This window comes from Meriones unguiculatus, chromosome 2, assembly GCF_030254825.1.
Source record: "Meriones unguiculatus strain TT.TT164.6M chromosome 2, Bangor_MerUng_6.1, whole genome shotgun sequence".
Lineage (NCBI taxonomy): Eukaryota > Metazoa > Chordata > Mammalia > Rodentia > Muridae > Meriones > Meriones unguiculatus.
Window position 1 is genome coordinate 77,511,287 of NC_083350.1, and position 26,787 is coordinate 77,538,073.

A 26,787-nucleotide genomic window follows, 5' to 3' on the forward strand; every position below is an offset into this window, starting at 1 on the left:
CTGTGCGTCACGCTCGGGGCGGAAGTGGCGGGAGGGCGGTGGTGGGTAGTTGGCGGGTGGTTGACTAGAGCCGGCCGCCATGTCCGCAGGGAGCGCGACACATCCTGCAGCCGGCGGGTAGGGCCTTCGCGGGCCGGGCGGGGGCGGCGAGCCCGGGCCTGGGCGAGGGAGGCCGGGGAGGCTGCGTGTGGGTGCACAGCCCTCTAGGGGGACGCGTCGGTCGGCCGAGCCGGGGTTCTGGAGCGAATGTTGAGCAGGCCTCGGGCGCCGGAAAAAAGCCGGCCGAGGTGCGAGGGACAAGGGAACTCGGTGCTGTAGAAGGGCGAACCAAGGAGAAGGCAGACGCAGGAGCGTGCCGCGCCCGGTTGAGTCTTTTGATTGGAAGTGACTGGAAAGAGGAATGTTTTGGAAGGGGGTTGAAAGACGTGGGAATTTGGAGGAATGTAACTGAGTTTTAGATCGGAAACTCGGTGATGAATATGGAACATGACAGGGGAAATGGAATACGGTGTACTAAGAGAACAACACAAAGGAAGGCCTTAGGCCCCAGTATTTTCCTTTTCCTACCTGTAGGCGCCGCAGCAAATGGGACCAGCCGGCTCCAGCCCCGCTTCTCTTCCTGCCGCCAGCGGCCCCAGGTGGGGAGGTCACCAGCAGTGCGGGGAGCCCTGGGGGCCCAACCACGGCTGCTCCCTCAGGGGCCTTGGATGCTGCTGCTGCAGTGGCCGCCAAGATCAATGCTATGCTCATGGCCAAAGGGAAGCTGAAACCGTCTCAGAATGCCGCCGAGAAGGTATTTCGAGGGGAAGACGCTCAGCTACTTGTGCTTTTGTAGCCTTTCTGTTGCATAGTCCAGTTGCACTGGAGTTAATGAAGGTGAAAATGGATAGAGTGATGTTCACGTTGGGGAGTATCCAGTATTCTTGCTAAAGTTAAAGTGTTCTCGATAAGGCAAAGGGCTTTGTCTTTTCCTTGAGACAGGCTCTGTATGTATGTAGACCAGGCTGCCGTGCTTGCAGAGATCCCCTTGCCTTTTTTTTCCAAGTGCTGGTGTTGACAGGTGAGCTTCATCATCGCATCCTGAGGTCAAGCAGTTTCAATTTGGCTTGTTACTTTTTTTGTTTGTTTTGTTTTGATTTTTGTTTTTCGAGACAGGGTTCCTCTGTGTAGCCTTGGCAGTCCTGAACTCTGTATAGACCAAGTCTTGCCTGGAACTCAGAGATCCACCTGCCTCTGCCTTCCATGTGCTGGCTGGGATTAAAGGGGTATGCCACCACCACTGGGCCGGTTTTGTTACTTTTATGAACTAGCTGTTGTGCTCATAAACTTGACTCAATTTTTATAGACATTTAAAGCAATATGTTTCTGATACATGAATTTCAGGTAAATCAAGTGAATGTTTTAAAAATACTTATTTGCGTATGTGTCTCAAGTGTCGTAGGATTTGGGGCTTGACTATGTGAGGGATCTAGTGATTGGACTAAGATTATCAAGCTTGGCAGTAAGCATCTTTACCCACTTATGATCTTGCTGGCGTTGGGTGAGTGTGTTGCTATGATGTGCAGAGTGTTTGTAAGAACATCCGTATGTGTTTTGCTATGGTGAACATGGAGGTCAGAGGATAACCTTGGTGTCAGCCTTCATCTTGCGTCTTGTTTGAGGTCTCTGTGTTCATTGCTGTGTGTATATTGGGCTAGTAGTCACTTGAGTGCCCAGGCTTCTTGTGTCTGCTCCTGCCTTGCTCTAGGGGCATTATAGGACAGCTGCAAGCTACCACATCTGCCGCAGCTCATATATTCTGGGAAATAAAACTCAGTCCTAATGCTTGTGTGGCCATGACTCAAGAGTTAAAATAAAATTTTTAAATCTCTCTGAGGTTGGGCAGTGGTTTTCATAGGTCTTTAATCCCAGCAGTCAGGAGGCAGTAGCAGATAAATCTCTGAGCTTGAGGCCATCCTGGTCTACAGAGTGAGTTCTGGGAACTCTGGAACTCAGAGTTGGAACAGCTGGAACACAGAGAAATTCTGTCTCTAAAAACAAAACAAAACAAAACAAAAAAATTAATTAGATCTAAAATAATGTATTTTAATGATTAAGTACAATGAAATATGAGCTAAAATGAGAGAATAAGTTGTGTTTTGATTGTTTTGTTTTTAGGCAAGTTAATTAAACTTTGAACATGAAGCTAAGCCTTACCATAAAGTGCAACATAAAATGTAAACCTAAAGAAAAGAGTCACACATACAGAGCTTCTAGTGCTTGAGTGAGGTGTATGGGTTGTCGTGTGTCTTCTTTCTGCAGTTTTATTCCATAAACAATCAAAATATTGATCTGTGAAGCATCATAACTCTGACCCTTAATTTACCTTCTAGTCTGTAGTTTCTGTACTACCATAAAATTTATGAGGTGGTTGTAGTGTACTTCGTAGAATGCTAACTTATCACAGCTGAGGCCATGGGTTTCAGTCCCTAGTGCATATACGCTGGACAGTTGTTTATAGATACATAACAAGTTTCTGGTCAGTCTGGGTTTTATGAGATCCTGGGGTGTATAACAAGACCTTGTCTAAGAAAGAATAAAAATAATCCCGAAGGATGTTTTTGTTGCTGTTGTTTTGAGATAGAACCTCTATACAATGCTCTCTGTCCTAGAATTCTACCATGCTAGCCTTGAACTCACAGAGGTCCTCTTTCCTTTGCCTCCCATTCTTCTGCCTCCCCAGTGCTAGGATTAAAGCTGATGATAATGTTTTAAATTGAGTCTGTGTGCGTCATGTAGTTTTGTTACTATGTGTATTTTGTTACTATGTGTATTTGCCTCCCATTCTTCTGCCTCCCCAGTGCTAGGATTAAAGCTGATGATAATGTTTTAAATTGAGTCTGCGTGTGTCATGTAGTTTTGTTACTATGTGTATTCCATGTGTATATGCCTAGCATCAGATCCCCTGAAACTGGAGGTCACAGATAACTATAAACCACTATGTGGGTGCTGGGAGCTAAACCCAGGTCCTCTGGAAGACCTGTGTGCTACTCCCTCTCCCTACAGGGTTTCTCTGTGTAATCCTTATTGTCCTGGAACTCTGTGGATCAAGCTTGCCTCGAACCCAGATTCAGTATACTATGGGGGGCTGGAGAGATGCCTCAGAGGTTAAGAGCACTGCTTGCTTCTTCCAGAGGCCACAAGTTCAATTCCCAGCAACCACATGGTGGCTCATAACCATCTATAATGAAGTCTAGTGCCTTCTTCTGGCGTTCAGGTATACACACAAGCATAAAGTATACATAATAAAATAAATCTTTTTAAAAAAAGTATACTTTGCGTTATACTCAAATTAAGAACTTTAACTCCTTAAGTGCTGGGATTGTAGGCTTGTGTCCCCACACCCAGCTATAGTCAGTGTTCTTTATTGTCAGGTTCTATCTCTAGCTACTACTTGGACATATTTTTCAAAGTGTGTGTGTATACAGGTGTTGCTTTGTGGAGTCTCTACTTTGTGTTTTTTTTTTTTTTGTTGTTGTTGCTGTTTTGTTTTTTGACTGAACTTGGGCTGAAAGATTATTCATGCCTTTTCTTACCCACTGAGCTGTCTAACAGTCCTATGATGCATTTAAGTGAGGCTTTATTTCTTTTTTATATCGTTTGTGAAGAATGACTAACTAAAAAACATTTTTGTTGGTAGGTAAAGGAAAAACCAGGAAGAAGGTGGGATTTGAGATAGCTGTAAATTAAACAACTGTAATCATTATAAATGCTTTTAATTCTTTTTTCTTTTTTTTCTATTTTGTAGATTCAGGCTCCTGGCAAAGGCCTAACTAGCAATAAAAGCAAAGATGACCTGGTGGTGGCTGAAGTAGAAATCAATGATGTGCCTCTGACGTGTAGGAACTTGCTGACTCGAGGACAGACTCAAGATGAGGTTTGTGGAACTTAGGGCAATTTGGGAAGGGTGGCAAGTAAATCTAGAAAGATGCTTTTGAGCACAAGTATTCTTAGTGGGTTTGGGTCATAAAACCAGGATTGGGTTTAACTGCAGAGGACAATAATGAAACAGATGTGGGTGACTTCCCTGGGTGGGTTTGATACAATCAAGATGTTAGATACAGGACAGTTTATACCTGGTGAAATGGAGGGGCAAAGTATTCCTGCTCTTTGATATCAAGGCCTTAATCCCACTGTATAGTTTTGTTTTCAGTTTCATATGTGTATTTGTTTATGTGAACTTTTTGTATCTTGTGCTTTGGTCCTTGGCTATATTTTAATAGAACTGTCTTTTTTTAGATCAGTCGGCTTAGTGGGGCTGCTGTGTCAACTCGGGGACGGTTCATGACAACTGAGGAGAAAGCCAAAGTGGGACCTGGGTGTGTATCCTGTGGTTTGGGGAAAGACAGGATGTCCACTTCATGTTTGCTCTTCTTAGGTTAGATGTGCTAAAGGTGTTTGATTAGTAGCTTGAAGGGGAATGCTGTTAGATTTCATTTCATTTTTTTTTAGGAATATGATTAATACTTAAAACATTTTTCCTGGGCTGGGGAAGATAACACAATTTCTAAAGTGCTTGTGATGAAAGCATGAGGACCTGAGTTTGAATATCCCACTACTGAGATACTGTAGCTTGTGGTCTATATTCTCAGCTCTGGAGAAGCTGAGGCAGAGCATGGATCCCTAGTGGTTATTAACCATCCAGAACAGCTGAATTGGTAAGCTTTGGGTCTCCATGAGAGACTTAGGAAAAACTAAGAGTGGTCATTCTGGGCTAGAGAGATGCCTCAGCTGCTCTTGCGAGGACCACATGGTGACTTACAACTGTTTATAACTCCAGTTCCAGTTGTCATGGGGACCCGGTATGCATATGGTTCACAGATATACATGGATGCAAAATTAAAAAGAAAAAAACTCGAGATGTGAACTTCTGGCTTTCATTGTGCCCTGTACACAGGAATACAAAATAGAAACCTACTAACCTACCGCTTTTTCCTATAGAAATAGTTTGCACGTGTCAGGCGCGGTAGTGAGGACCTTTAATCCAGTCACAGGTAGAAGCCTGTGACGCCTGGTCTGTGTTGCAAGCCTGGTACTGTATTGTAAAACCTACTCCAGTCTCCCTTTTGGAACTGAACCCAGTAGTCTACCTACCAGCTAACGATAGGCTCAACTACTGAGCTACGTTCCCAGACCTTTTATGTTTACTTTTTTGAACATGTAATAATAGGTATCTCAGTTAATCTCAGTTTTTAAGTTTTTCCTTTCTGTTAATCTGTAAGATAACAGGCTAGAGAGATGACTCAGAGGTTAAGAGCACTGACTGTTCTACCAAAGGTCCTGAGTTCAATTCCCAGCAACCACCTGGTGGCTCATAACTGGCCATAATGGGATCTGGTGCCCTCTTCTGATGTACATGTGTACATGCAGGTGAACTCTGTATTTGTTTTTGTTTTTTTAAGACTTATTTATTTTATGTATATGAGTGTTCTATCTGCATTTAGACCTGCCAGAAGAGGGAATCAGTTCACATTATAGATGGTTGTGAGCCACCATATGGTAGCCAGGAATTGAACTCATGACATTTGGAAGAACAGACAGTGCTCTAAACCACTGAGCCATCCCTCCAGCCCCAAACTCTGTATTTGTAATAAATAAATCTTTAAAAAATATGTAAGATATCTTTATACTGTAAGTCAGGGTCTCTTGTAGCTCTGATTGTCCTCCAACTTGATAAATAGCTGAGTATAACCTTGAACCTCCTCATCGAGAGAGAGAGAATAAGAAGAGAGAGGATGTGAGTGAGTTAGTTCATGCATGTGAGGAGGCCACAGGTTGACATTGGGTATTTTCTGTTCCCCACCTTCACTTTGAGACACATGTTCTCACTAAACCTGCAAGGCACAATTTAGACTATAAAGGCTGGCCAGTGAGCCCCTAGGATCTACCCCTGCCCCTGCCCCCTTTCTTTTTAGCCGCATAGTTCTGGCTGTCCTGGAACTCACTATGTATATCCGGTTCATCTCAAATTCAGAGGTCCTCCTGCCTCTTCCCCTGAGTGTTAAGATTAGATGTCTGTGCCATCATGCCTGGTTCCAGTAGACAATTTTAAAGGCAGTTTCTCTGTTGGCCTGGGGCTTACTAAGTAGGTCAGGCTGGCTCAGGGATTCTTCTTTTTCTACTTCCCCAGTACTAGGATTATATACCTAACTTTTTAAAAATGGGTTTTGACTGACCAAATTCAGGTCTTTCATTTTAGCAACTGATCTATCTTCCTAGCTCTGGGATCAATCTTTTATATTTCTTTTTATAGGGATCGTCCATTGTATCTTCATGTTCAGGGGCAGACACGGGAGTTAGTAGACAGTAAGTAATTTTTGGCTCATATGACTTCTTAGAAAGCAAAGTACAAAGTAGACATCAATTACTGTCCTTGATAACTGCTCTTAACTGCTGGTTATGAGCTCTATCAGTGGACTGTGAGGGTATGGAGAGGTAGGAGTTCCGTATTTGTAGAATCTAAAAATTGAATTGAGGTTTATATAATTGAACATTGGTCTGTGTATATCTTTGGTCCCAGTCAACTCATTCTTTGGAATAGTTAATTGTTGTGCATAATCTCAAACCTAGGGCCTCATGAATGCAGTGTAAGTACTAACTGAGCTGTATTCCCAGACTCCTTGTGTAGTGTCTTACTGTCTGTAATCTTTCCCTAGGAGCTGTAAACCGAATCAAAGAAATAATCACCAACGGAGTGGTGAAGGCTGCCACAGGGACAAGTCCAACTTTTAATGGTGCCACAGTCACTGTCTACCACCAACCAGCTCCCATTGCTCAGCTGTCTCCTGCTATTAATCAGAAGCCTTCCTTCCAGTCAGGAGTAGGTTTTGGCAAGAGGTTGTTAGTGTTATAAAAATGTCTTTGCAGCTAGGCCTGGGGGCACATGCCTGTGATCTTAGCACTCAGGAGCCAGAGGGAGGCAGATTGCTGTGAGTTTGAGGCTAGCCTGTTCTACAAAGTGAGTTCAGGACAGCCAAGGCTACAAAGTGAAACCCTGTCTCAAAAAACAAATAAAGGAAAAGTCTTTGCAAAATAATATACAGGAAGAAAAACAATGCCAAATTTCTAATCTGAGAATTACCAGATTTTTAATTTTTATTTATATATATATGAGACAGGCTCTTTCTTTAGTTCTGGCTACTTGGGTTTTGGAGTTGAAAGTGTGTAAGCTGTAGGTATTGTATAATATTGACTAACAAATACCATCTAAGTAAAAACTTTATGTTGATAGGATTTAAAATGGAGGAGGTTGCTAGATCAAACGGCATACAGATTGTGTGGTGTGTAAGCTTGACAACTGGAGGACCAAGAAGGCTGAGTCTGATGAAGCAAGGCTTTGCTGATACACACCTCCTAGATAAAGGGGTGGAGAGAGCAGCCCTTGCTGGAGAAAACCACGGGGCTGACTGTGCTACCCAACATTTCCAGCACTGTATTCTGGTGTGTGTGTGTGTGTGTGTGTGTATGTTTTACTCAGATGTCGTGCTGACTAGAATAATTATTTTGTAGGTTAGATAGGTACAGGAGCGTGAGGGTTTTAGGTTTTGTGGTGCTGGTTTGTTCAAGCAGTGCGTAGAATATGCTAGGCAAGTACTCTTCCCCTAAGCTACACTTCTAGCTCCATAAGTTCACATGTACCTCAGACTAGCCTCAGTAACCTTGACTTCTGATATGCCTGCCTCTACTTCCTGGGCGCTAGAATATGTGCTACTATGCTTGGTTTTTTATGCAGTGCTGGGGACAAGCCCAAGACTCCATGCATGTTGGGCTACCACTCTGCTAACTGATAGAGCCCCAACTCCAAAAATTTAAGTCTTCATTAAGATAGGGTCTTAGGGAGCCGGGTACAGTAGCGCATACCTGTAATCCAGCACTAAGGGAGCCAGAGGCAGGCGAATCATTTGTGGCCCCCCTGGTCTACAAAGTGAGTCCAGAACAGCCAAGGTTACACAGAGAAACCCTGTCTCAAAGCAAAAAGTAGGCTCTTAGAGTGGGATTTGGTGGGACAGGCCTTTAATCCCAGCACTCAGGGACAGGCAGGAAAACAAATATAGGGTCTTACGGGTCCCTGGCTAGATTTGAACTCCATGTACAACCAAGGATGACCAGAAACTTCCGATCCCCCTGCTTTCACCACCCAGGTCAGGATTTAGCACCACATGCTACCATGTCCTATTTATGTGGTGCTAGGGAAACATTCTATCAGTTAAGGTATGTTTTTAGAAACTAGAAAATCATGAAAGTTGGGCATATGGCAGAGGCCTTTTTCTAATTAACATTCTGTTGCTATGAGAAACACCATGACAAAAAGCAACTTGAAGAAAGGATCAATCTCAGGTTTCGGGTTATAATCTATCATGGATAGATGACTAAAGAGGAAGTCAAGCAGGCGCATGAGGTAAGAGCCAGGGGAGAAATGCTACCTCATGGCTTGCTCAGCTCCCTCTCCTTTCCCTCCCTCCCTCCTTCCTGCCTTCCAGTTCCCTTTCTTCCTATTTATTCATTCATTTATTTTATGTGTTTTGAGTCAGGGTTTCTTTGTGAATCCTTTACTGTCCTGGACTAATTTTGTAGACCAGGCTGGCCTTGAATTCACAGAGGTCTGCCTGCCTCTGCACTTCTGAGTGCTTGGATTACAGGCGTGAGCCATCACACATGGCCTCTTCCTTTTTTGTATGCCTAAAGTATGTTCACTGGGGCACCTCCCACTCTTCCTGAGTTAGGTGTTTCCAGTGCTGTCTCTTCCTGAAAGAATATCCTCCTGTCAGCTTTGCTTTTCCTTGTGTAGGCTGACAGAACAGCAAAGTGGCCAACACACAAGACTAGCATCCTGGGAAGTTCACACCCATAAAGTAGAAGTCGGGGCTCTGCACCAGGTTCTTCTTGTGTTTCTTTCTGGAGGGATAAGGGAGAACATTTTGTGAGTCATGTAGCAAGGTTGTCAACACTGGAAAGCTCACCTACCTCCCCGCCCCAAGACAGGATCTTATTATGTAGCATGGGCTGTCATGGAACTCACTATGTAGACCAGCCTGGCCTCAGATTCACAGAGATCCACATGCCTCTGCCTCCCAAGTGTTCAGATTAAAACCCTGCGCCACCACATTGGGCTCAGCAACCTTTTTTAACACAGCCCAGGCCTGTCTGCCTAGGGTTGGGTCTTCTGCATCAATTTACAAAGTGTCCTTCGGACATTTTATAAGTCAGTCTGATGGGGCAGTTTTTTAAATGAGGTTCCCTTTTCCGACATGTGTTAACATTAGCAACCAGAAGTCAACCCTTTGTCAACTTGGCATAAAGACACCATTGTTAAACCTCCTTAGGAGGCTGTGTTCAGGATTTCAGGACTGCTGAGCTGAGGCAATACTGTGTCTCCAAAAGCAAATCTTGAGATTATGATAGAAAATTTCAAGGATCCATGAAGAAGTGATCCTAAGTATGTAGAAGATTGCACTGTTTTGTATAATGGTTTTCTACAAGATTATTTTATTATTGTCTCTGTTATTAATCAAAGTACTCTGTTCTTTTACAGATGCATTATGTGCAAGATAAATTGTTTGTGGGTCTAGAACATGCTGTGCCCACTTTTAATGTTAAAGAGAAAGTAGAAGGTCCAGGCTGTTCCTATTTGCAACACATTCAAATCGAAACTGGTGCCAAAGTTTTCCTACGAGGCAAAGGCTCAGGCTGCATTGAGCCAGCATCAGGCCGAGAAGCTTTTGAACCCATGTATATTTATATCAGGTATGGATAAAAGCTAAGAACATACAAATCATTCTCAGTGCAGGCTGGTATAGTTCATAAAAAAAACATGAGAGACTAGGCTTAATAATATGAAATCTGAAGCCAGGTATGGTAGTGCTCTCCTGTAATCCAAGTACTCAAAAGAGTCAGGCAGGCAGATCACTGTTCGAGACAGCCTGCTCTATAGAGTGAGTCCAGGACAGCCAAGGCTACACAGAGAAGCCTGGTCTCAAAAAAACAAAAAAGGCGGGGAGGGGGGCAGGACTTGGGTGTGGTGGTGAAAACCTGCAACCCTCACATGAGATATGGGACAGGAGAGCTGGTCTCTAAGGCCATTCTGTGTGTGCAGTGACTTGGAGATGTGGGACGAGAGCTGGGCTCCAAGGCCATCCTTTATGTCAGTGACTTGGAGTCCTGCCTAGGTCTCCTTAGAGTGCCTCAAAAAAAAGTATTCCTCAAAAACCTTCATGTGGAGTTAAGCTTGGAATGATAACTTTATAATTAATTTGGAGCTGGAGAGATGTTCCCCAGCACTTGTGGTTTTTCCAGAGAGCATGAATTTCATCCCTATCACTCAAGTAGGATGGCTTACAACCACGTGTAAATCCAATTCTAGGGGATATGATGCCTTTGGCCTCTAGGTATGTATATGCACATACCTAAATTTAATTAAAAACAATGAAATTTAATATTTTTTAAAAGTTTTATTATTTATACAGTACTATACCTGCATCTATTCCTGCATGCCGGAAGAGGGCACCAGATCTCACTATAGATGGTTGTGAGCCACCATGTGGTTGCTGGGAATTGAAATCAGGACCTCTGAAAGAACAGACAGTGCTCTTAACCTCTGAGCCATCTCTCCAGCCCCCAAAATTTAGTATTTTAAGAATTTAGAAAAACTTGGGTTAGAGAGCTGTCTCAACAGTTAAGAACACTTGCTATTTTTCCAGAGGACATGCAATAGATTTCCAGTACCCAAATGGCACCTGACAACAGGCGTCAAGCAAAACTCCTATATACAGAAAGGAAAAGTAAAGAAAAATATTTTGTTATTGACTTATTTATTATTTATACTGCATTCTGCCTGCACACCAGATCTCACTATAGATTGTTACGAGCCACCAAGTGGTTGCTGGGAATTGAACTCGGGACCTTTGGAAGTACAGTGAGGGTTCTTAACCTCTGAGCCATCTCTCCAGACCAAAGAAAAATATTTTAAGATGAATTTTTAAAAGCTGGATTAGAAGGGTTAGTTGTGGATGTAGTTCAAGTCCTTAGGTTCTATTCTGTGATTAGAAAATAAACTTTACTGGTGGCCCTAAGGTTTGAATCTAGGGATTTTTAGGTGTTAGGCAAGCACTCTACCTATAATGACTGATTTAAACTTGTGCTGATGTTACTATGCTGTTTGCTGGGTTGTATGTGGATGAAGGGGGCAGTGTTGTTTTCAAGACAGGATCTCTGCATAACCCTAGCTATCCTAGAACTTGGTTTGTAAATCAGGCTGGCCCCATCCACCTGCCTCTGCCCCATAGTGCTGGGGTTAAAGGTGTTTTATTTTAATTTTTTTAACAGGGTCTCATGTTGACTATACTGATCTTAAATTCATTGTGTAGTCTAGGGTGACCTTGAATTTCTGATCTTCCTCTCTCCCCAAGTGCTGAGATTACTACTAGTGACACTGGAATTAGTTTCTCTCTTTCTCCTCCCTCTCCCTGTCTTATGTGTTTAAATGTTTTGCCTACACATATGTATATATACTGTGTGTGTACCTGGTACAGGACTTGTCCAGAAGAGGATACTGAATCACCTGGAACTCCCATTAAGGATGGTTGTAAGCTACCATGTAGGTGCTAGGAATCAAACCCATGTCCTCTGGAAAAGCAGTAACTGCTCTTAGCTGTTGAAACATTTCTCCAGCCCCCATTGTGTTTTTTTTTTTTTTTTTTTAATGTCAAAAGTACAGTTATCCAAAGGAGGGTCAGTATAAAATAGATATAGCAAAGAATGGTAGATAGTAGTTATTATGTGAAAGACTTATGGTGGTAGCTGGGGATGGTGGCACACCCCTTTATCCCTTAGGGAGGCAGAGGCTGGCGGAACTTTGTGTTTGAGCCTTGCCTGATTTGCACATGTCCAGGACAGCCAGAGCAACATAGTGACATCCTTTCTCAAAACAATAACAGAAAGAAACAAACAAAAGGGCTTCCTGTTAATGATGTCAGAGGGCTGGATTTGAGCTTTATTTAATGACTGCTAAAGTAAGTGTGTACAGTAGCATAAAAAGAGAAGCTTTTGCTCTTTTGATTTTGTGCTTTATTCTTATTTGTAGTCATCCCAAGCCTGAAGGCCTGGCGGCTGCCAAGAAGCTCTGTGAAAACCTCTTACAAACAGTGAGTGTGTGTGTGTGTGTGTGTGTGTGATCAGGGTCTCAGGTATATAGCTGTATACTCCAGCACTGACGAATAATCAGCCCCTCCTGAGTTTGGTGTGATCTTTAAAAAGTAAATAAAGATAGAATTGTGTTAAATTGTCATTAAGCTAAACTAAAACTTAACTGTGTAATGAGCATCTGGAGCACATGATGTGATAGAATAGTCTGCATTACATGCAATAATGGTGATGGTGTTTGCTAATTTTATGTGAACTTGACACAAATTAGGGTCATCAGAGAGAGTGAGACTTAGCTGAGAAAATGCCTGTATAAGATGGGCTGTAGGAAACCTGTAGGGCATTTTAGTTAGTGATTGATGGGGGAGGGCCCAGCCCATTCTAAGTGGTGCCATCCCTGGGCTGATGGTCCTGGAGTCTATAAGAGGGCAGGTTGAGCAAGTCACAAGGAACAAATCAGTAAGCAGCACCCCTCCACAGCCTCTACATTGGCTCCTGCCCCCAGTGTTCCTTTGATGAACACTGATATGGAAGTGTGAGCCAGTTTTCTTGCTTAGGTTCCCCAACTTGCTTTGGTGATGGTGCTTTGGCACAACATTAAAAGCCCTAAGACACTGATCATGACAGTAGTTTAACTATGTAGCTGATGACCACAAAAGAAAGTATGATAACTCAGTGATTTCATTGTCTGTGAGAGTTGAGAAAATGTACTTGAGTGAGCCATGTGTACTGGCACACATTTCAGTCGTACTACTCTGGGAAGTAGAGGCAGACAGTTGTGTGCTCAAGATCGGTCTGGTCTGCATAGCAGTTTTAGGATATCCAGGATTGCATAGTGAGACCCTGTCTCCTATAGTAAAATAAAACACAAACAAAAGAATGCACTTGAAGGGACTGGTATCGGTCTTTACCAAATCATTTGCATAAGTTAATGTGTATATTGGTACCTCTTTCAGCTTCTCCTGCATTCCAAATAAACTCTTAGTGAAAACATCAAGGGACTGGAGAACATCTCTGTGGTCAAGAACACTTAGCTGGTCTAGTAGGAGGAATTTACATTTCGATTTTAAAGCTTTGTGTCTATTAAGAATCATAACAATATAACCATAGCCTTACTTCTTCAAAGAGCACTCTTCTATAAGAGATCTGGAGCCTGATTAGAATATAGACCTCGGGCTGGAGAGATGGCTCAGAGGTTAAGAGCACTGACTGCTCCTCCAGAGGTCCTGAGTTCAATTCCCAACAACCACATGGCGGCTCACAATCATCCATAATGAGATCTGGTGCTCTCTTCTGGCATGCAGGAGTACATGCATGCACAACATTGTATACATTAAAAAAAAAAGAATATAGACCTCAAAAAGCAGAACTATATCCCTCTGAGACATTGTTTATCTCTAATAAGTGGAAAAAGATGAGACAGCTTGGAATGGGGGTGCTTCTGTTCTTTGCTGTAAATTATCACTGAAAGAAATAGAACACTGGCCTCCCAGTAACTCACTGCTCTGAAACACTGCCTTTTGTAATAGTCAAATTTAATTACAGTGTAATCTGTTTAATCTACACATGGAAGAATATAGAAGGAACAGGAAAAATAATTTATTAATGGATTAGTGGAAGATTATGTCACATAGATTAGTGGCTTTCTTTGGGGGTCCAGGTTTTCAGCCTGTCTTAGGTGTCTAACAATGAAAATTTAATCTACTGGTTATCACTGGGAAAGAACTTGGTTTTTCTCAGACTGAAACATAAGCAAATGCACTTGAAAATGTCACAGAATGCTTCTCTTTGTTAATGAACCTGATTAAAAACAACAACAAAAGAACACTTAGCTCTTCTTGGAAAGGACGCACGCTCGAGGCCCAGCACCCACACCATGTCTCCAAAGCATCTGTAGGCATGCACGTGGTGCACATACACGCAGGCAGAAACACGCATGACAGGCAAAATCTAAAACTAAAGCACTAAAACTGATGGTTCCTTCAGAAGACCAGTTCTGCAATAACTATGTTATAATCCTTTTATATCAATTTTAGATACACTGGTGTGCTTGAGGCAAACATTCTAGATCTCTCACATTAATGACTAAAAACTAGATAATACTAAAATACCAAATGTTTCAGTCACTATTTTAAGTTTCACTGAATGGCCAGTTCACCAGCTTGGCTAGACCAGCGTGACCACTGACTTGTTCCTTGCCAGAGCTGGGGTCATATGTAGATGAGTGTGACCAGCCCTGCCTTTTTTAAAATTTGAGTGCTGAGAATCTGAACTCAGTCTCCAATGTTTGAATAGCAAGCATTCAGGGAGCTATTACTGTATAAACAAATCACCTTAGGGCTGCTTTGATAACACCCAAAAAAGAGAGAAAGAGACAGGAGCATCCATACGTGTGTATCTAACATATTGGTTTTGCAAATGCAAAGAGCCACTTAGATAAAATACTTAAATTTTTTTATTAATCTGGGATTTTCATGAAGGCATGTTTCCTGGTACAAGATGATGAATGAATACCTTGAACTCACCTCCTGAGTGCTAGGATTAAAGACATGCACCACACCTGGCACTAAATGAATTCTTACCATTTACGCTAGTAAATTTTCCTTATTTCTCTAACTGCGTAGCTTTCTGAATGATTTGTGCTCCAGAATTGAACAGTTTGGGTATTTAGGATTATACTCCCTGTTGATGTACGGAATTTACATACTCATTAGTAGTCCCTTTAACTCATTTAATTCAGAGCATCAGGGGAAATATTTTAATTCCCAATTGCTTTGGTTTTAGTATATAATCATTCCCCTACTTGGGATTGGCCTTTATTAACTTTGCTTTTCATTCTCAGGTTCATGCTGAATATTCTAGATTTGTGAATCAAATTAATACTGCTGTACCGTTACCAGGTGTGTATAATTTAATGTGTTAAGATGTTTTGGTACCAATATTTATGTCTAAGTATGCTCCTTGAGGCTAGACTAGTTGTCAGGGCCCCGGTGGTGGCCCCTTCAACTTAGGGCATCTATAAGCCATGTGTGCCTCAGTGTTTATCTTCCTAGTGCTGTTTAATAATCAGGTAAAATGTTTCATTCTGCTGCAGCTGATTAAACACTTTTTTTCTTCCCCCCTCAGGCTATACACAACCCTCTGCTATAAGTAGTGTCCCTCCTCAGCCACCATATTATCCATCCAATGGCTATCAGTCTGGTTACCCTGTTGTTCCCCCTCCTCAGCAGCCAGTTCAGCCTCCCTATGGAGTACCAACCATAGTGCCACCAGCTGTTTCATTGGCACCTGGAGTCTTGCCAGCATTACCTACTGGAGTCCCACCTGTGCCAACACAATATCCGATAACACAAGTGCAGCCTCCAGCTAGCACTGGACAGGTAGGACGCCAGGATATGTAACATGCTATTGTTGAACTTGGGGAAAAGCTGAAGTCAGTCCCAGTCTGTATTTTGCCCTGCTGTCTTCTGTGTCCCCATACCAACTTATTGAGGACTTTGGGATAATACACCCTCATTTCCACAGCTTTTAATTAGCTTCACACATGTTGCCCCATTTAGCTGTTCCAAGTGGGGTCATTAGAAGAGGTTATATGAAGCACTCAGTGATAAGTTTTAGACTGTGGGGCTGTGCAATTTCGGTCACAGGGACACTTGTTGCTGTACATAAGCTGTAGAAATACCTAATGAGTGTGACTGCATTCTTTAGTTATGAAATGAGTGGCAGGTCAGTATTTGTTCCCATCCCTAGCTTTGTGTTCTAGTACACACCTCTTAGTGGTTGGAACTGAACAGGTTTTTTTCTTTTCTTAATGTTTGTTTTCCTGTATGTATGTATGTATGCACCATGTGTGTTCTTGTGCTGTGGAGGCCAGAAGGGTCAGAGCCCCTAAATCTGAAGGTAACACTACATTTGAGAACCTACTTGTGGTTTCTGAAAACTAAACCTGGGGTCACTGCAGGACCACCAAGTGCTCCTAACCGCTGAGCCTTCTCTCTGCAGCCCGTATTTATGTATTTTTTATGATGTGGATTTTTGTATGCATGCCATTGCACATGTGGGGAGGTCAGAGGACAATATGCGAGGACAGAAGAGGGTTTTTTTCTCTCCTTCCACCTTTTGAGTTCCAGACTAAGTCCAGGGTGCAATAAGTGCCTTTACCCCTTAAGATACTTGACATTTTGTTATGTGAAGTGTTCTCATATAATCCACGCTGCCTTAAATGCCAAAACTCTTGTCTTTACCTCCCATGTGCTAGGATGACACCTGATTACTCAGCTCTGAGTTAGCTATTCTCATCTTGGCAATCACATTGTAGGGGCTGGGAAGAGCTCAGTCAGTCAAATACCTATCACAAAAATATGAGGACCTAGCATTTGATCTTATGTAAAAACAAAACAAAACAACAACAAAAAAACTGTATGTGTGTGACTGGCATATGGTGAACACCTTTAATCCCTGCATGTGGGGGGCAGAGGCCAGTGAATCTCAAGAGTTATGGGCCTGCAAGGGTTACACAGTGAAACTATCTAAAAAAAAAAAAGATAAATCCAGGTCTGGTGGCATGGCTTAAGATTTCAGTGCTGGGAAGGCAGAGATCCCGGGGTCCTCTGGACCACATAGTTTATGAGGGGAGTTTCACGTCAGTAGGAGACTGTGTGTCCAAAAAGAAAACAGTTGGAGGCTTGAGAGATGACACAGTGGTTGCATGCTTTCAGTTCTTTTTTTTTTTTAAGATCTATTTATTATTTACATAGAATTCTGCCTACATGTGTGAGTGCAGGCAAGAAGAAGGCACCAGATCTCACTATAAATGGTTGTGAACCATCATGTGGTTGCTGGGAATTGAATTCAGGAACTTTGGAAGAACAGGCAGTGCTCTACCTCTGAGCCATCTCCCCAGCCCCCATGCTTTCAGTACAGAGGACTGGGCTGGTTCCCAGCACCCACACTAGGCAGCTCCACAATACCTCTAATTCCAGTTCTAGGGGGCTTTTCAGCGTTTTCCTACCTGTGTGTGGGGCTTGAGGGTGGGATTGTCTGTGTGAGTACAGGTGTCTGTGGAGGCTATAAGAGCTTTGAGTAGGCCTGGTGGTGGTGGTGCAGGCCTTTAATCCCAGCACTCTGGAAGCAGAGGCAGGAGTTCTAGGCCAGCCTGGTTGGTCTGCAGAGTAAGTTCCATGACTACACAGAGAAACCCTGTCCTGAAAAAAACAAACAAAAGAAGAGCTGTGATTAGCTCAGAATTTACTCCGTAAACCAGGCTGGCCTTAAAAGCAAACAGAGATCCACCTGCTTCTGCCTCTAGGTGCCTGATTAAAGATGTGCACCACTACCCACAGCTGTGCACAGTTTACAGAAAGCAGCATGGTTAAACAAGCAGTTTTTCCTCTTCAGTGAAGGGGTGTGCATGTTGCCTTTTTTGTTGGTTTGTTTTTTTAAGATTTATTATGTATACAGTGTTCTGACTACAGATCTCATTATAGATGGTTGCGAGCTACCATGTGGTTGCTGGGAACTGAACTCAGGACCTCTGGAAGAGCAGCCAGTGCTCTTAACCTCTGAGCCATCTCTCCAGCCCCAAAAGTTATATTCTTATACAATATAAAAATTTAATAATAAAATTTTAAACAGGCTTAAGATAAATTAAAAAAAAATATATAGGCGTAAGCCAGGCGCTGGTGGCCCATGCCTTTAATCCTAGCTCTCAGGAGGTTGAGGCAGGTGGATCTTTGTGAGTTAGAGGTCATTCTGGTCTGTAGAGCCATTTCCAGGACAGCTAGGGCTATAGGGAGAAACCCTGTGCAGAAAAACCAGATACATATACATATACATACATACATATACATACATAGAGAGAGAAAAGAAAGACAAACTTTGAAATAGGGTTTCTTTTTGTAGCCCTGGCTGTCCTGGATTTGTAAACCAGGCTGGCCTCACTAAAATCCAAATTTTTTTTTTTTTTCAAAATGTTTTTTTCTGGAGAATTAATAGTCTCCCTTGGAGGTTAACCAAAAGGTATTCAATAGAAATTTCATTATTTGAAAGTTTTGTCCAAAAAATCACTTTTCTTGTCCAGCCTAAAAATCTTATATATCAGCCTTCCAACAGATTCTTCCTCCATGAAACTTTTAGGCTTTGAAATTATTTACATTTTAATTTCTTTTCGAGACAGGGTTGTTGGTGGTGTATGTGTAGCCTTGGCTGTCCTGGACTTTCTTTGTAGACCAAGCTGGCCTCAAACTCACAGAGATCCCTGTGCCTCTGCCTCCCAAGTACTGGGTAGATTTGTGTCTTGCACACCCCTGGCATAATGCATAATTAGTAATGAATGGGCATCAGCTTGACATCTGAAACTATGGCTGTCTTTGTCTAGGAACTTCTCTGCTGTCAGGTATGTAGAAATTTGTATATGGTTTACTGAAGGCACACATAATACCTCTCCCTATCTAGTAAGCTCCAGAGCCTAGCCACAAGTATGGCATGGGCTTCTGGCGGCTCCAGAAAATATCAGTATGTGACTTGGGGAATTGTGTATTTTCTTTCTATGACCCATTACAAAAAGATAACTGGTCCAACTTACACTAGGAAATTATTTTATAAGTTTTATAGCTGGGTGGTAGTGTCACATACCTTTAATTGTACCAGTTGGGAGGCAGAGGCAGGCAGACCTCTGAGTTTGAGCCCAGCTTGGTCTACAGAGCAAGTTCCAGGACATGCAGGATTATACAGAGAAACCCTGTTTCAAACAAAACAACCCTTAATTTTGTAGTTCATAAGATATTAATCATGTTTCTAAAATCTTCTATGGTGTAAAGTTATTATGGAACACGTAAGTACTTAAGTGACAATTTAAAAAAGTATCTTAAAAGGGGGTAGGTGACTACACCTACCTATATCCCTACATACTATGCTATATTTAGTTAAGTTTACATTAACTATTTTCACTGTGGAAGGGAAATGTCCTTGTGCACAGAGATAAACTCAGGAAAAGTTAAAACACTCGGGCTTGTTTCTTCTGTGGAAGGAGATTTATAACCTGTCTTCTCCTGGAATGCTGGTCAAAGATGTATTTTATAACCTAGTGATGTATTTTTATAACCTTTGCTATTTATAGGACTAGACTTCACCCATATTCCTCATAATATTATGTTTGTTTATCCCAGACTTTTCTCTTTAAATCGTGAGCATTGCTTCTTAGTCCATAAAACCCATTCTTAAGAGAGATGTCACTTGTACTTTACTATAGTCTAAGTGATTTGTGTGTTATTTTAGGCCCAAGCCAATCCTGACACACAGGCATTATGTTTTCCGTAGACCCTTAAGTATTGTTTCTGAGTACTTTGAAAAGTGTTTCAGTGGAAGATGGGTGTGGTGGCATGTGTGTTTAATCCTAGTACTCAAGAGGGAGAGGCAGGGTGATCTTTGTGAGTTTGAGGCTAGCCTGGTTTACATAGCTAGTCTTCAAAGTGAGTTCCAAGAGAGTCAAGGTGACACAGAGAAGCCCTGTCTTGCGAAAGAAAAAAAGATAAAGAAACATTAAAGATCCTCTTTGGCTTCTTCAGCCTAGAGAGAACTCAGGTGACCTCAGAGAATGAGAAGGAGCTGGAGATAGTTTGAGAAAAGGTAGAACAACTCAGGGGTTGAGAGAAAAGCCATACTGAATAAGTTGGCTGGGAAAGGAGTTTGAGCAAGAACAGCTGAGTTGAACCAGGCAGCCCAGAGCTCAGAAAGAACAAAAAAGAGTGAACTTGTGTAAGTCTTGGGCTGGAGAGGTGGCTCAGAGGTTAAGAACATGGGCTACTCTTCCAAAGGTCCTGAGTTCAATTCCCAGCAACCCCATGGTGGCTTACAATAATCTACAATAAGATCTAGTGCCCTCTTCTGGCTTGCAGGTGTACATGCAGACAAAACACTGTATACATAATAAATAAATAAACCTTAAAAAAAAGCCTCAGACTGAAGACATTCTAGGCCTATGTTAGGTTGTAGAAAGCCTAAAAGCTTCCAGGCCTTGGCCTAGGTTAGCAGAAGGAAATAAACCTTAAAAAAAAAAAAAGCCTCAGACTGAAGACATTCTAGGCCTATGTTAGGTTGTAGAAAGCCTAAAAGCTTCCAGGCCTTGGCCTAGGTTAGCAGAAGGAAGCAGTAAGCCTCCAAGACAACAACTGAAAATTAGGTGAATAAAACATTATTTTAGATGTTAATATTTTGTTTTCTGTGTTATAAATGCAGGTTCTGAAAAGTTAAGTAACACTTGTGAGACAAAATCTTACTTAAACTAAGGCCTATGACAATTTTAGAATCCAATTTTAGCGGGTAGAGAAAGTTCGGCAATGGATTTCTTGGCCTTCATTCTAATCCCCAGTAATATCAATAAAATAAGTAATGAAACAGAGTTTTAGGAAAACTACAATTTTCAGTGGCAAGGGAAAGACTAAATTGGAGCATTGTAACAGATTATTAGTGGGTCCTACTGGCTTCTTATAGTGGACCCATGCCAGAATAAACTAGTAGTAAGCCATTGCCTTGCTGTCTACCTGTGGGCCCTCATTTCATGCTGTCTGACTTAACCATTCCTATCTGGGTTACATTATATCCACATCTTTTCTTTCTTTTTAGCATTTTTAAAGATTTATTTATTATTCATATAGTATTCTGCCATGCACGCCAGAAAAGGGCACCAGATCTCATTATAGATAGTTGTGAGCCACCCTGTGGTTGCTGGGAATTGAACTCAGGACCTTTGGAAGAACAGCCAGTGCTCTTAACCTCTGAGCCAACTCTCTAGCCCCTATCCAAACTCTTATGTACTTGCTTATAGTTTTTGTCTTGGTGTTTCTTTCCATGACATTCTCAGTGTCCTTTTTCCTGGCCCACATGGTTCTGTCCACACACTAACCCTTCCTCCTTTCTCTTCCTGTTCCATCTCCTTCCCAAGATCCTGCCTCTACCCAAAGTCCTTGAACCTTAGCCATGCCTACCCCATTTTCCCTATCGAAGTGTCAGCTTTTTATTGGTCAAACAGGAGTAAGTTTTTAGGCAAGGTTACAAACATCATTCTGGGGTACTTGAGTGTCTGCTCATTTGGGCAGCAACCGGATTGGGGGGGCAATAATTAGCATCATAATACATTGCACCAGAACAAGCCCCAACAGTATGCTGATATGTATATGCAATGTATATGATCTTGGTGCCTGAAAATGTTAGGGCATTAGATCACCTTACAGGCAATTGAGAGCTGGATGAACTATGTGAGTGCTGGCAACTAACCAAGGTCCTCAACAATAGCAGCAGCTGCTCTTACCTGCTGAGCCATCTTCTCTAGCCCCAGGCCTGCCTTGAACTCACAAAGATCTGCTTGTCTCTGCCTCCCAGAGTGCTGGGATTACAGTCCTGTGCCACTGTGCCTGGCCATTATTTTACTTTTTTTTTTTTTTTTTTTACTTAAGACAGATCCAAAAGTCCTTAGCTTAGAGCTACTTACAGCTCTTTGTATTGGATATACAAAATGGCATAGTGGATAAAATTATGTAATTTTGTAGTAGAACTTGCTGTACAAAGACTTCTGGATTTTCTTATGTGAAGGTGACATAATGATAGAATCCCAAAGGATGTAAAAAAAGGCAAAAATATATATGTTTGTTTGTAATAGAAGTTTTTTTTTTTTGATACATGCTTATTGTTCTTGCATTGGAACTTCTGGTCAGTGAGTAGTGTATGTTCTCCCAGTGGTCCAAGTACATGCTAGGTTCAGCCTGAGAATCAGAGCACTCACACTGATTGATATTTCTGGGAGGATGAGGGTATCAGATTTGTGAAATGTGCTGCCTATTCAGGTCCATTCTCAACATTACTTATTCATTCAACATCTCATACTTTATTCCTCCTTGGTTTCTTTGGTCCTAGAGTCCGATAAGTGCTCCTTTTATTCCTGCTGCTCCTGTCAAAACTGCCTTGCCTGCTGGCCCCCAGCCCCAACCCCAGCCCCCACTACCAGCTCAGCCCCAGTCACAGAAGAGGCGATTTACAGAGGAGCTGCCTGATGAACGGGAATCTGGACTGCTTGGATACCAGGTTAAATAAACACCCAGTCTTCCTTATTTTACCTTGCCCTGCTGTGGTCTCCCTTTAAATAGAATTTGCATCATATCATTTTCCAGATTTCAACTAGGTTAGCATTTTATTCTTGAGGAATTTAAAGCAAGAGTGAGTCTCCTTTGCCAGTTTTTTGTTTTTGAGATCAGTGTGATAAAGCAGTGTAGAGGGAAGTCTCCCATGACCAACATTCAGGAACTGTGTTAAGTTTTATGCTTTTTCTTATTCAAAATAATTGAAAGTTTTGAAAGCCACTCAACCAAAAGCTGTCAGTTTTCAAAATCATAATTTTTATTTAACCTCTGGCTTTCATTTTGTTGTTCTCTTTGCCCCCTTGAAAAATGAAAGGACAATTTCTCTCAGCTCTACCTTGCTCTCCCACCAGGAAAAACCTGTGGAAATGGAGTGATGACATAGTCACTGACAAAGATGATTTAGAGGAGGTATACTTTAGTGGTGGAACATGTGTAGTGTGCACAGGGCCCTGCCTTTAATCCTGGGTTCCAGGAAAGAATAGTTTTGTTGCTGTTTTATCAGGAGAGGCACCTTTTATGTTTTTTCACAGTCCTCAAGACAGCTGCAGACCAAAACCTTATGCAATTAATGTCAGTCACTAGAAGAAGCCATTTGAAGGTAGAGCAGTTGGTTAAACAGTGACTTGCATCTTCCCTTGATTAAGTTCTATAGAAACAAGAACCCCCTACTTGACTATAGTTATTCTCACAAAACCCAAAGAACATGTAATGCCATTTAATTGATGGCACCTTGTCAGAAAGATGAGGCACTTGACAGTTACATTAAGGAGCTAAAGTCAATGCAGCAGTTGTAGATTTGCTAATGCTACTGTATTTTTCTGCTCATAGCATGGACCCATTCATATGACTAATTTAGGTACAGGCTTCTCCAGTCAGAATGAGATAGAAGGCGCAGGATCGAAGCCGGCAAGTTCCTCAGGCAAAGAGCGAGAGAGGGACAGGTGAGTTAATTGGAATAAAACAATTAATTGAAAACTGGATAAAATGGATGATAACCCACTTCACTGTCTCAGAGGCAGTATCTTTGTTTTGGGGGCATTTTCCTAAGATTAGGCAGTCACAGAAGTAGTAATACAATCAGGCCATTTTTACTACTTCAGAATAATAGAGTCTGATGTGGTGATGCCTTTTCAGGAGGTAAAGGCAAGAGGATCAAGAGTTTCATAAGACCATCAAATTTGAAGCTATCCTTGGCTAAATAAGACTGCCTCGAAAAAAAAAATTAAAAAGGATAGGCACTGGAGAGATGGCTCAGGAATTAAGAGCTACTCAGGATCTGGGTTCCGTTCCCAGCACCTTCAAGGTAGCTCACAACCATTGCTAACTTCAGTCTCAAGAGATCCACCACCCTTTTCTGGCCTTGGTTGGGAACTTGGCATTTGTGTAGGCAACATACCCATATACATAAAAATGAAGTAAAATTTAAAAAGAAAAAGCAAAAATATCATGGATAGAGATAACTTGAATTGGTGTGTTGTTCAGGGTGTACTGCATGAATTCTCCTTTTTTATTTGTGACCTTAGACAGACAGATAGCTCAGGCTTTGACTGTGTAGGAGGGAACTGAATTCCTCTTTCAGTGGTTTAACCTATTTTTGATATGGTCTTGTATTTAGACTGGCTTGTTGATAGAATTGCAGTCTTATAAGCAGTCTTTAGTTACTCATATCAGCGGTTGTCATTGTTGTTTGGCTAGGTAATTTAACATAATTGAATTTCTCTGAAAAGAAATGTCATGCTTTTGACAGGCAGTTGATGCCTCCACCCGCCTTTCCAGTGACTGGAATAAAAACAGAGTCTGATGAGAGAAATGGGTCTGGGTCCTTATCAGGAAGCCACGGTAAGTGACGTATAGCTGGGGGTGGGGTAAGGAGGGCGCTCGTGAGCTTTAGTGTTCTAACCTGTCGGTTATTCAGACTTAATCCAACCTCTATAATCTACTGGCTAATAATGTTTTTTAATTTATAAAGATAGTATATAGCTTTTTATTTTTAACCAGTCTGTTGGGAATAGAGTTGCCAACATATCTTCAGTAACGTAAAAGTCCTAGGAAATTGGAGGTCATTTCAAAATCTGTTGCTCATATTGTCTGACTGGAGGTCATCTGATGTAGACTTAGGAAAAGTTAATTTCCCTATGTGTGGGGATCTGAGCCCATCACTGTACAGCATCCCGGAACTCTACATCCTGGGCATGGCATCTTTTATGTTCCTTGCCTCCAGTTGGTAAAAATGAACAGAAGAAAAAGTAGTTTTTCTTTTCTTCTTTTCTTTTAGCTCTTTAAGAGGTGAAATATTAGTTCTCAGAGACTCACTTGCTAACTTTACTTTTTTCTTTTTTTTTTTTTTCTTTTTTTCTTTTTCTTTTTTTTTTTCTCTTTTTTCTTTCTCTGTTTTCTTACATGGTTCTGGTGGATTCTCATTTGCTGATGCTGGCTGTTTTTCGTGTGATCATCAACGTTTTGGGGTGACCATTGACCCTGTGACTACAAAATGGTGTCCAACTAACCACTTACAATTAACTTTTTTTTTTTTTTAATTAACGAATTTATGGTATTTTTTTTTCTTGGTGGGAATGGGGTTGGGGTTGTTCTCTCTTCTAGATTATCCAGCCAAGAAGATGAAAACAGCAGAGAAGGGATTTGGCTTAGTAGCTTACGCTGCAGACTCCTCTGATGAAGAGGAAGAACATGGAGGCCATAAAAATGCAAGTAGCTTTCCACAGGGCTGGAGTTTGGGCTATCAATACCCTTCATCACAGCCAAGAGCTAAACAGCAGATGCCGTTCTGGATGGCCCCATAGGAGATAGTGGACAGAGCTTTGACCCTTGGTGACTCTTCTTAGCAATAATGCATGCACTTGATTAAACAAGACTCTGGGACCTGTTCTGGGGGCCATCTTGGACCTTTGAAGACATTAGGGATGTGGTGTCCCTGTCATAAAGGGATGCCATTCTTTTTAAAACCCTATTTCTGCAGTGGCATAACATCCGTTACTCACTTAGAATCACAAATACCTGTCAAAGCTTTTTAACAGTTGATGAAATGTGCTTGTCCGGTAAAACAGGACAGAGTCATTGCTGTATATGTTTGACTTGGTCTAGCTTTTTCCAAATGAACAGCCTCAACTCTGTTGTAAAGAAAGTTTTATTTGTATTTTATTACTATTGGGTCAATTTTGATAACTGGTTACAAACAAAGCCTTACTATTTATTAGTAGGAAATGGTTTTAAGATCCTTTCTTCCAGTACTTACATTTAAGAGAGTTCCTCATCCCTCTTTCCATTTGGATTCTTTCTGTTTGGAAAATGCTGTTTTACTAATTTAAATGGTCAAATATAACTGGATCCTAAATAGGAAAATGAAGTTATTTTTGCATTGTTTCTTTACTGGGATGATCCAAAGCTGGCACGTTTAGGCACACTTGTTTCAGAGAGCCATTGCTTTTGGCACTGCCCTTCTAAGCTCCTCGTTTTCAGCTGGGTCAAAGAAAAGCTGGTCAGAACTCATCACAGAGATGAAACACTCATCTGTCTGTCAGAACTGGTTGCAGTGAAGAGAGGCCTGTGATGACGCTGATAGGGTGGTGAGCTCTGACTGAAATTGCAACTTGTCCTTTTTTCTTGGCATTGCAGGTTTTGCCAAAAGAACTTTTTTGTATCAAATATTGATGTGTGGAAATGAAGGAATTGGCTGAGCCAGGAATGGGTTAAGTATTGATGGTGTGGAAGTGAAGGAATGGGTTGGTGGCTGAGCCAGGAGTGTCTGAGATACTGAGTGTCATTTTTGCACATTTTTGAATACTTTGCAGACTGGCTTTGTACAAACTTATTCTCTGGTTTCCTGTATGTTGTAAATAATTAGACCATAATTTCATTATAAATAAATGTATAAATATTCTGCTTGTCATTTCTCTTTTTCTTCCGTATCCCATTCATATATAATATCAATAAACTTCTTAGTGTTTTTTGGTTTTTTTTTTTTATGTGCATTGGTGTTTTGCCTGCATGTATGTCTGTGTGAGTTACACATTAGTTGTAAGTTGCCATGCGGTTGCTAGGAATTGAACCTGGATCCTCTGAAAAGGCAGCCAGTGCTCTTTAACCTTACGCCATCTCTTCAGCTCCTCAATAAACTTATTCATAACATAATGCAGTTCTATCCCTGCACAACAAAATCTTAACAGGCTTCAACATTTGCATACGCTCCTTGAATTTATAACTCTTAAGGTGTATCCTTAAAGTCAGAATGAAAGATTTAAGGTTTTGTTTTTCAACAGTTTTTTTTTTTTTTTTGTTTTTGTTTTTGTTTTACATAGCCTACAACTCACTTTGTAGTCCAGGCTGGCCTGGAACTCAAGACCTCTGCCTCCTGATTGCTAGTATTAATATGTGTGTGCCGCCACACTCTGATTATTAAGTTACATGTTTTCTATTTTTTCTCTTTAATGATTCATTTATTATTGAGACAGGGTCTCAC

General features: G+C 41.6%; 1 protein-coding gene, 1 long non-coding RNA gene and 1 other non-coding gene across 6 annotated transcripts in view; 2 read left to right on the forward strand and 1 right to left on the reverse strand.

Annotated features, from left to right (window-relative positions):
- Khdc4 (KH domain containing 4, pre-mRNA splicing factor) lies at positions 1-26,208 on the forward strand. Of its 4 annotated transcripts, XM_060377717.1 has the most exons (15): positions 154-287; positions 574-793; positions 3,788-3,916; positions 4,279-4,358; positions 6,293-6,345; positions 6,696-6,859; positions 9,572-9,783; positions 12,119-12,179; positions 15,020-15,077; positions 15,304-15,557; positions 22,087-22,254; positions 23,139-23,251; positions 24,058-24,149; positions 24,912-25,015; positions 25,944-26,208. In XM_060377717.1, exons 1-15 carry the CDS (start codon positions 247-249, stop codon positions 25,977-25,979), a joined length of 1,785 nt encoding a protein of 594 aa, XP_060233700.1. In that variant the 5' UTR covers positions 154-246; the 3' UTR covers positions 25,980-26,208. The 4 variants fall into 4 exon arrangements, with proteins under 4 accessions (XP_021493410.1, XP_060233701.1, XP_060233700.1 ...); XM_021637735.2 differs by lacking the exon at positions 154-287 and adding an exon at positions 1-117 and having other exon boundaries at positions 24,912-26,208; XM_060377716.1 differs by having other exon boundaries at positions 156-287; positions 24,912-26,208.
- LOC132652591 (small Cajal body-specific RNA 4) lies at positions 7,336-7,463 on the forward strand. The gene has a single exon (XR_009590189.1). It is a non-coding gene; the product is annotated as a small Cajal body-specific RNA 4 (non-coding RNA).
- Positions 10,511-26,787, reverse strand: part of LOC132652397 (uncharacterized) — a 19,422-nt gene continuing 3,145 nt past the window's right edge. Inside the window, exon 2 of the long non-coding RNA XR_009589932.1 lies at positions 10,511-10,605. This is a non-coding gene — a long non-coding RNA (uncharacterized LOC132652397). The remainder of the gene's footprint in view (positions 10,606-26,787) is intronic.

Bases quoted from the DNA above. Each gene is read 5' to 3' on its own strand.
- Khdc4 (XM_060377716.1), top strand. From the start codon at position 247: ATGTTGAGCAGGCCTCGGGCGCCGGAAAAAAGCCGGCCGAG. The intron at 15,078-15,303 runs GTGTGTATAATT...TTCCCCCCTCAG, and splicing joins TACTGCTGTACCGTTACCAG to GCTATACACAACCCTCTGCT. The intron at 22,255-23,138 runs GTTAAATAAACA...TTCTGCTCATAG, and splicing joins CTGGACTGCTTGGATACCAG to CATGGACCCATTCATATGAC.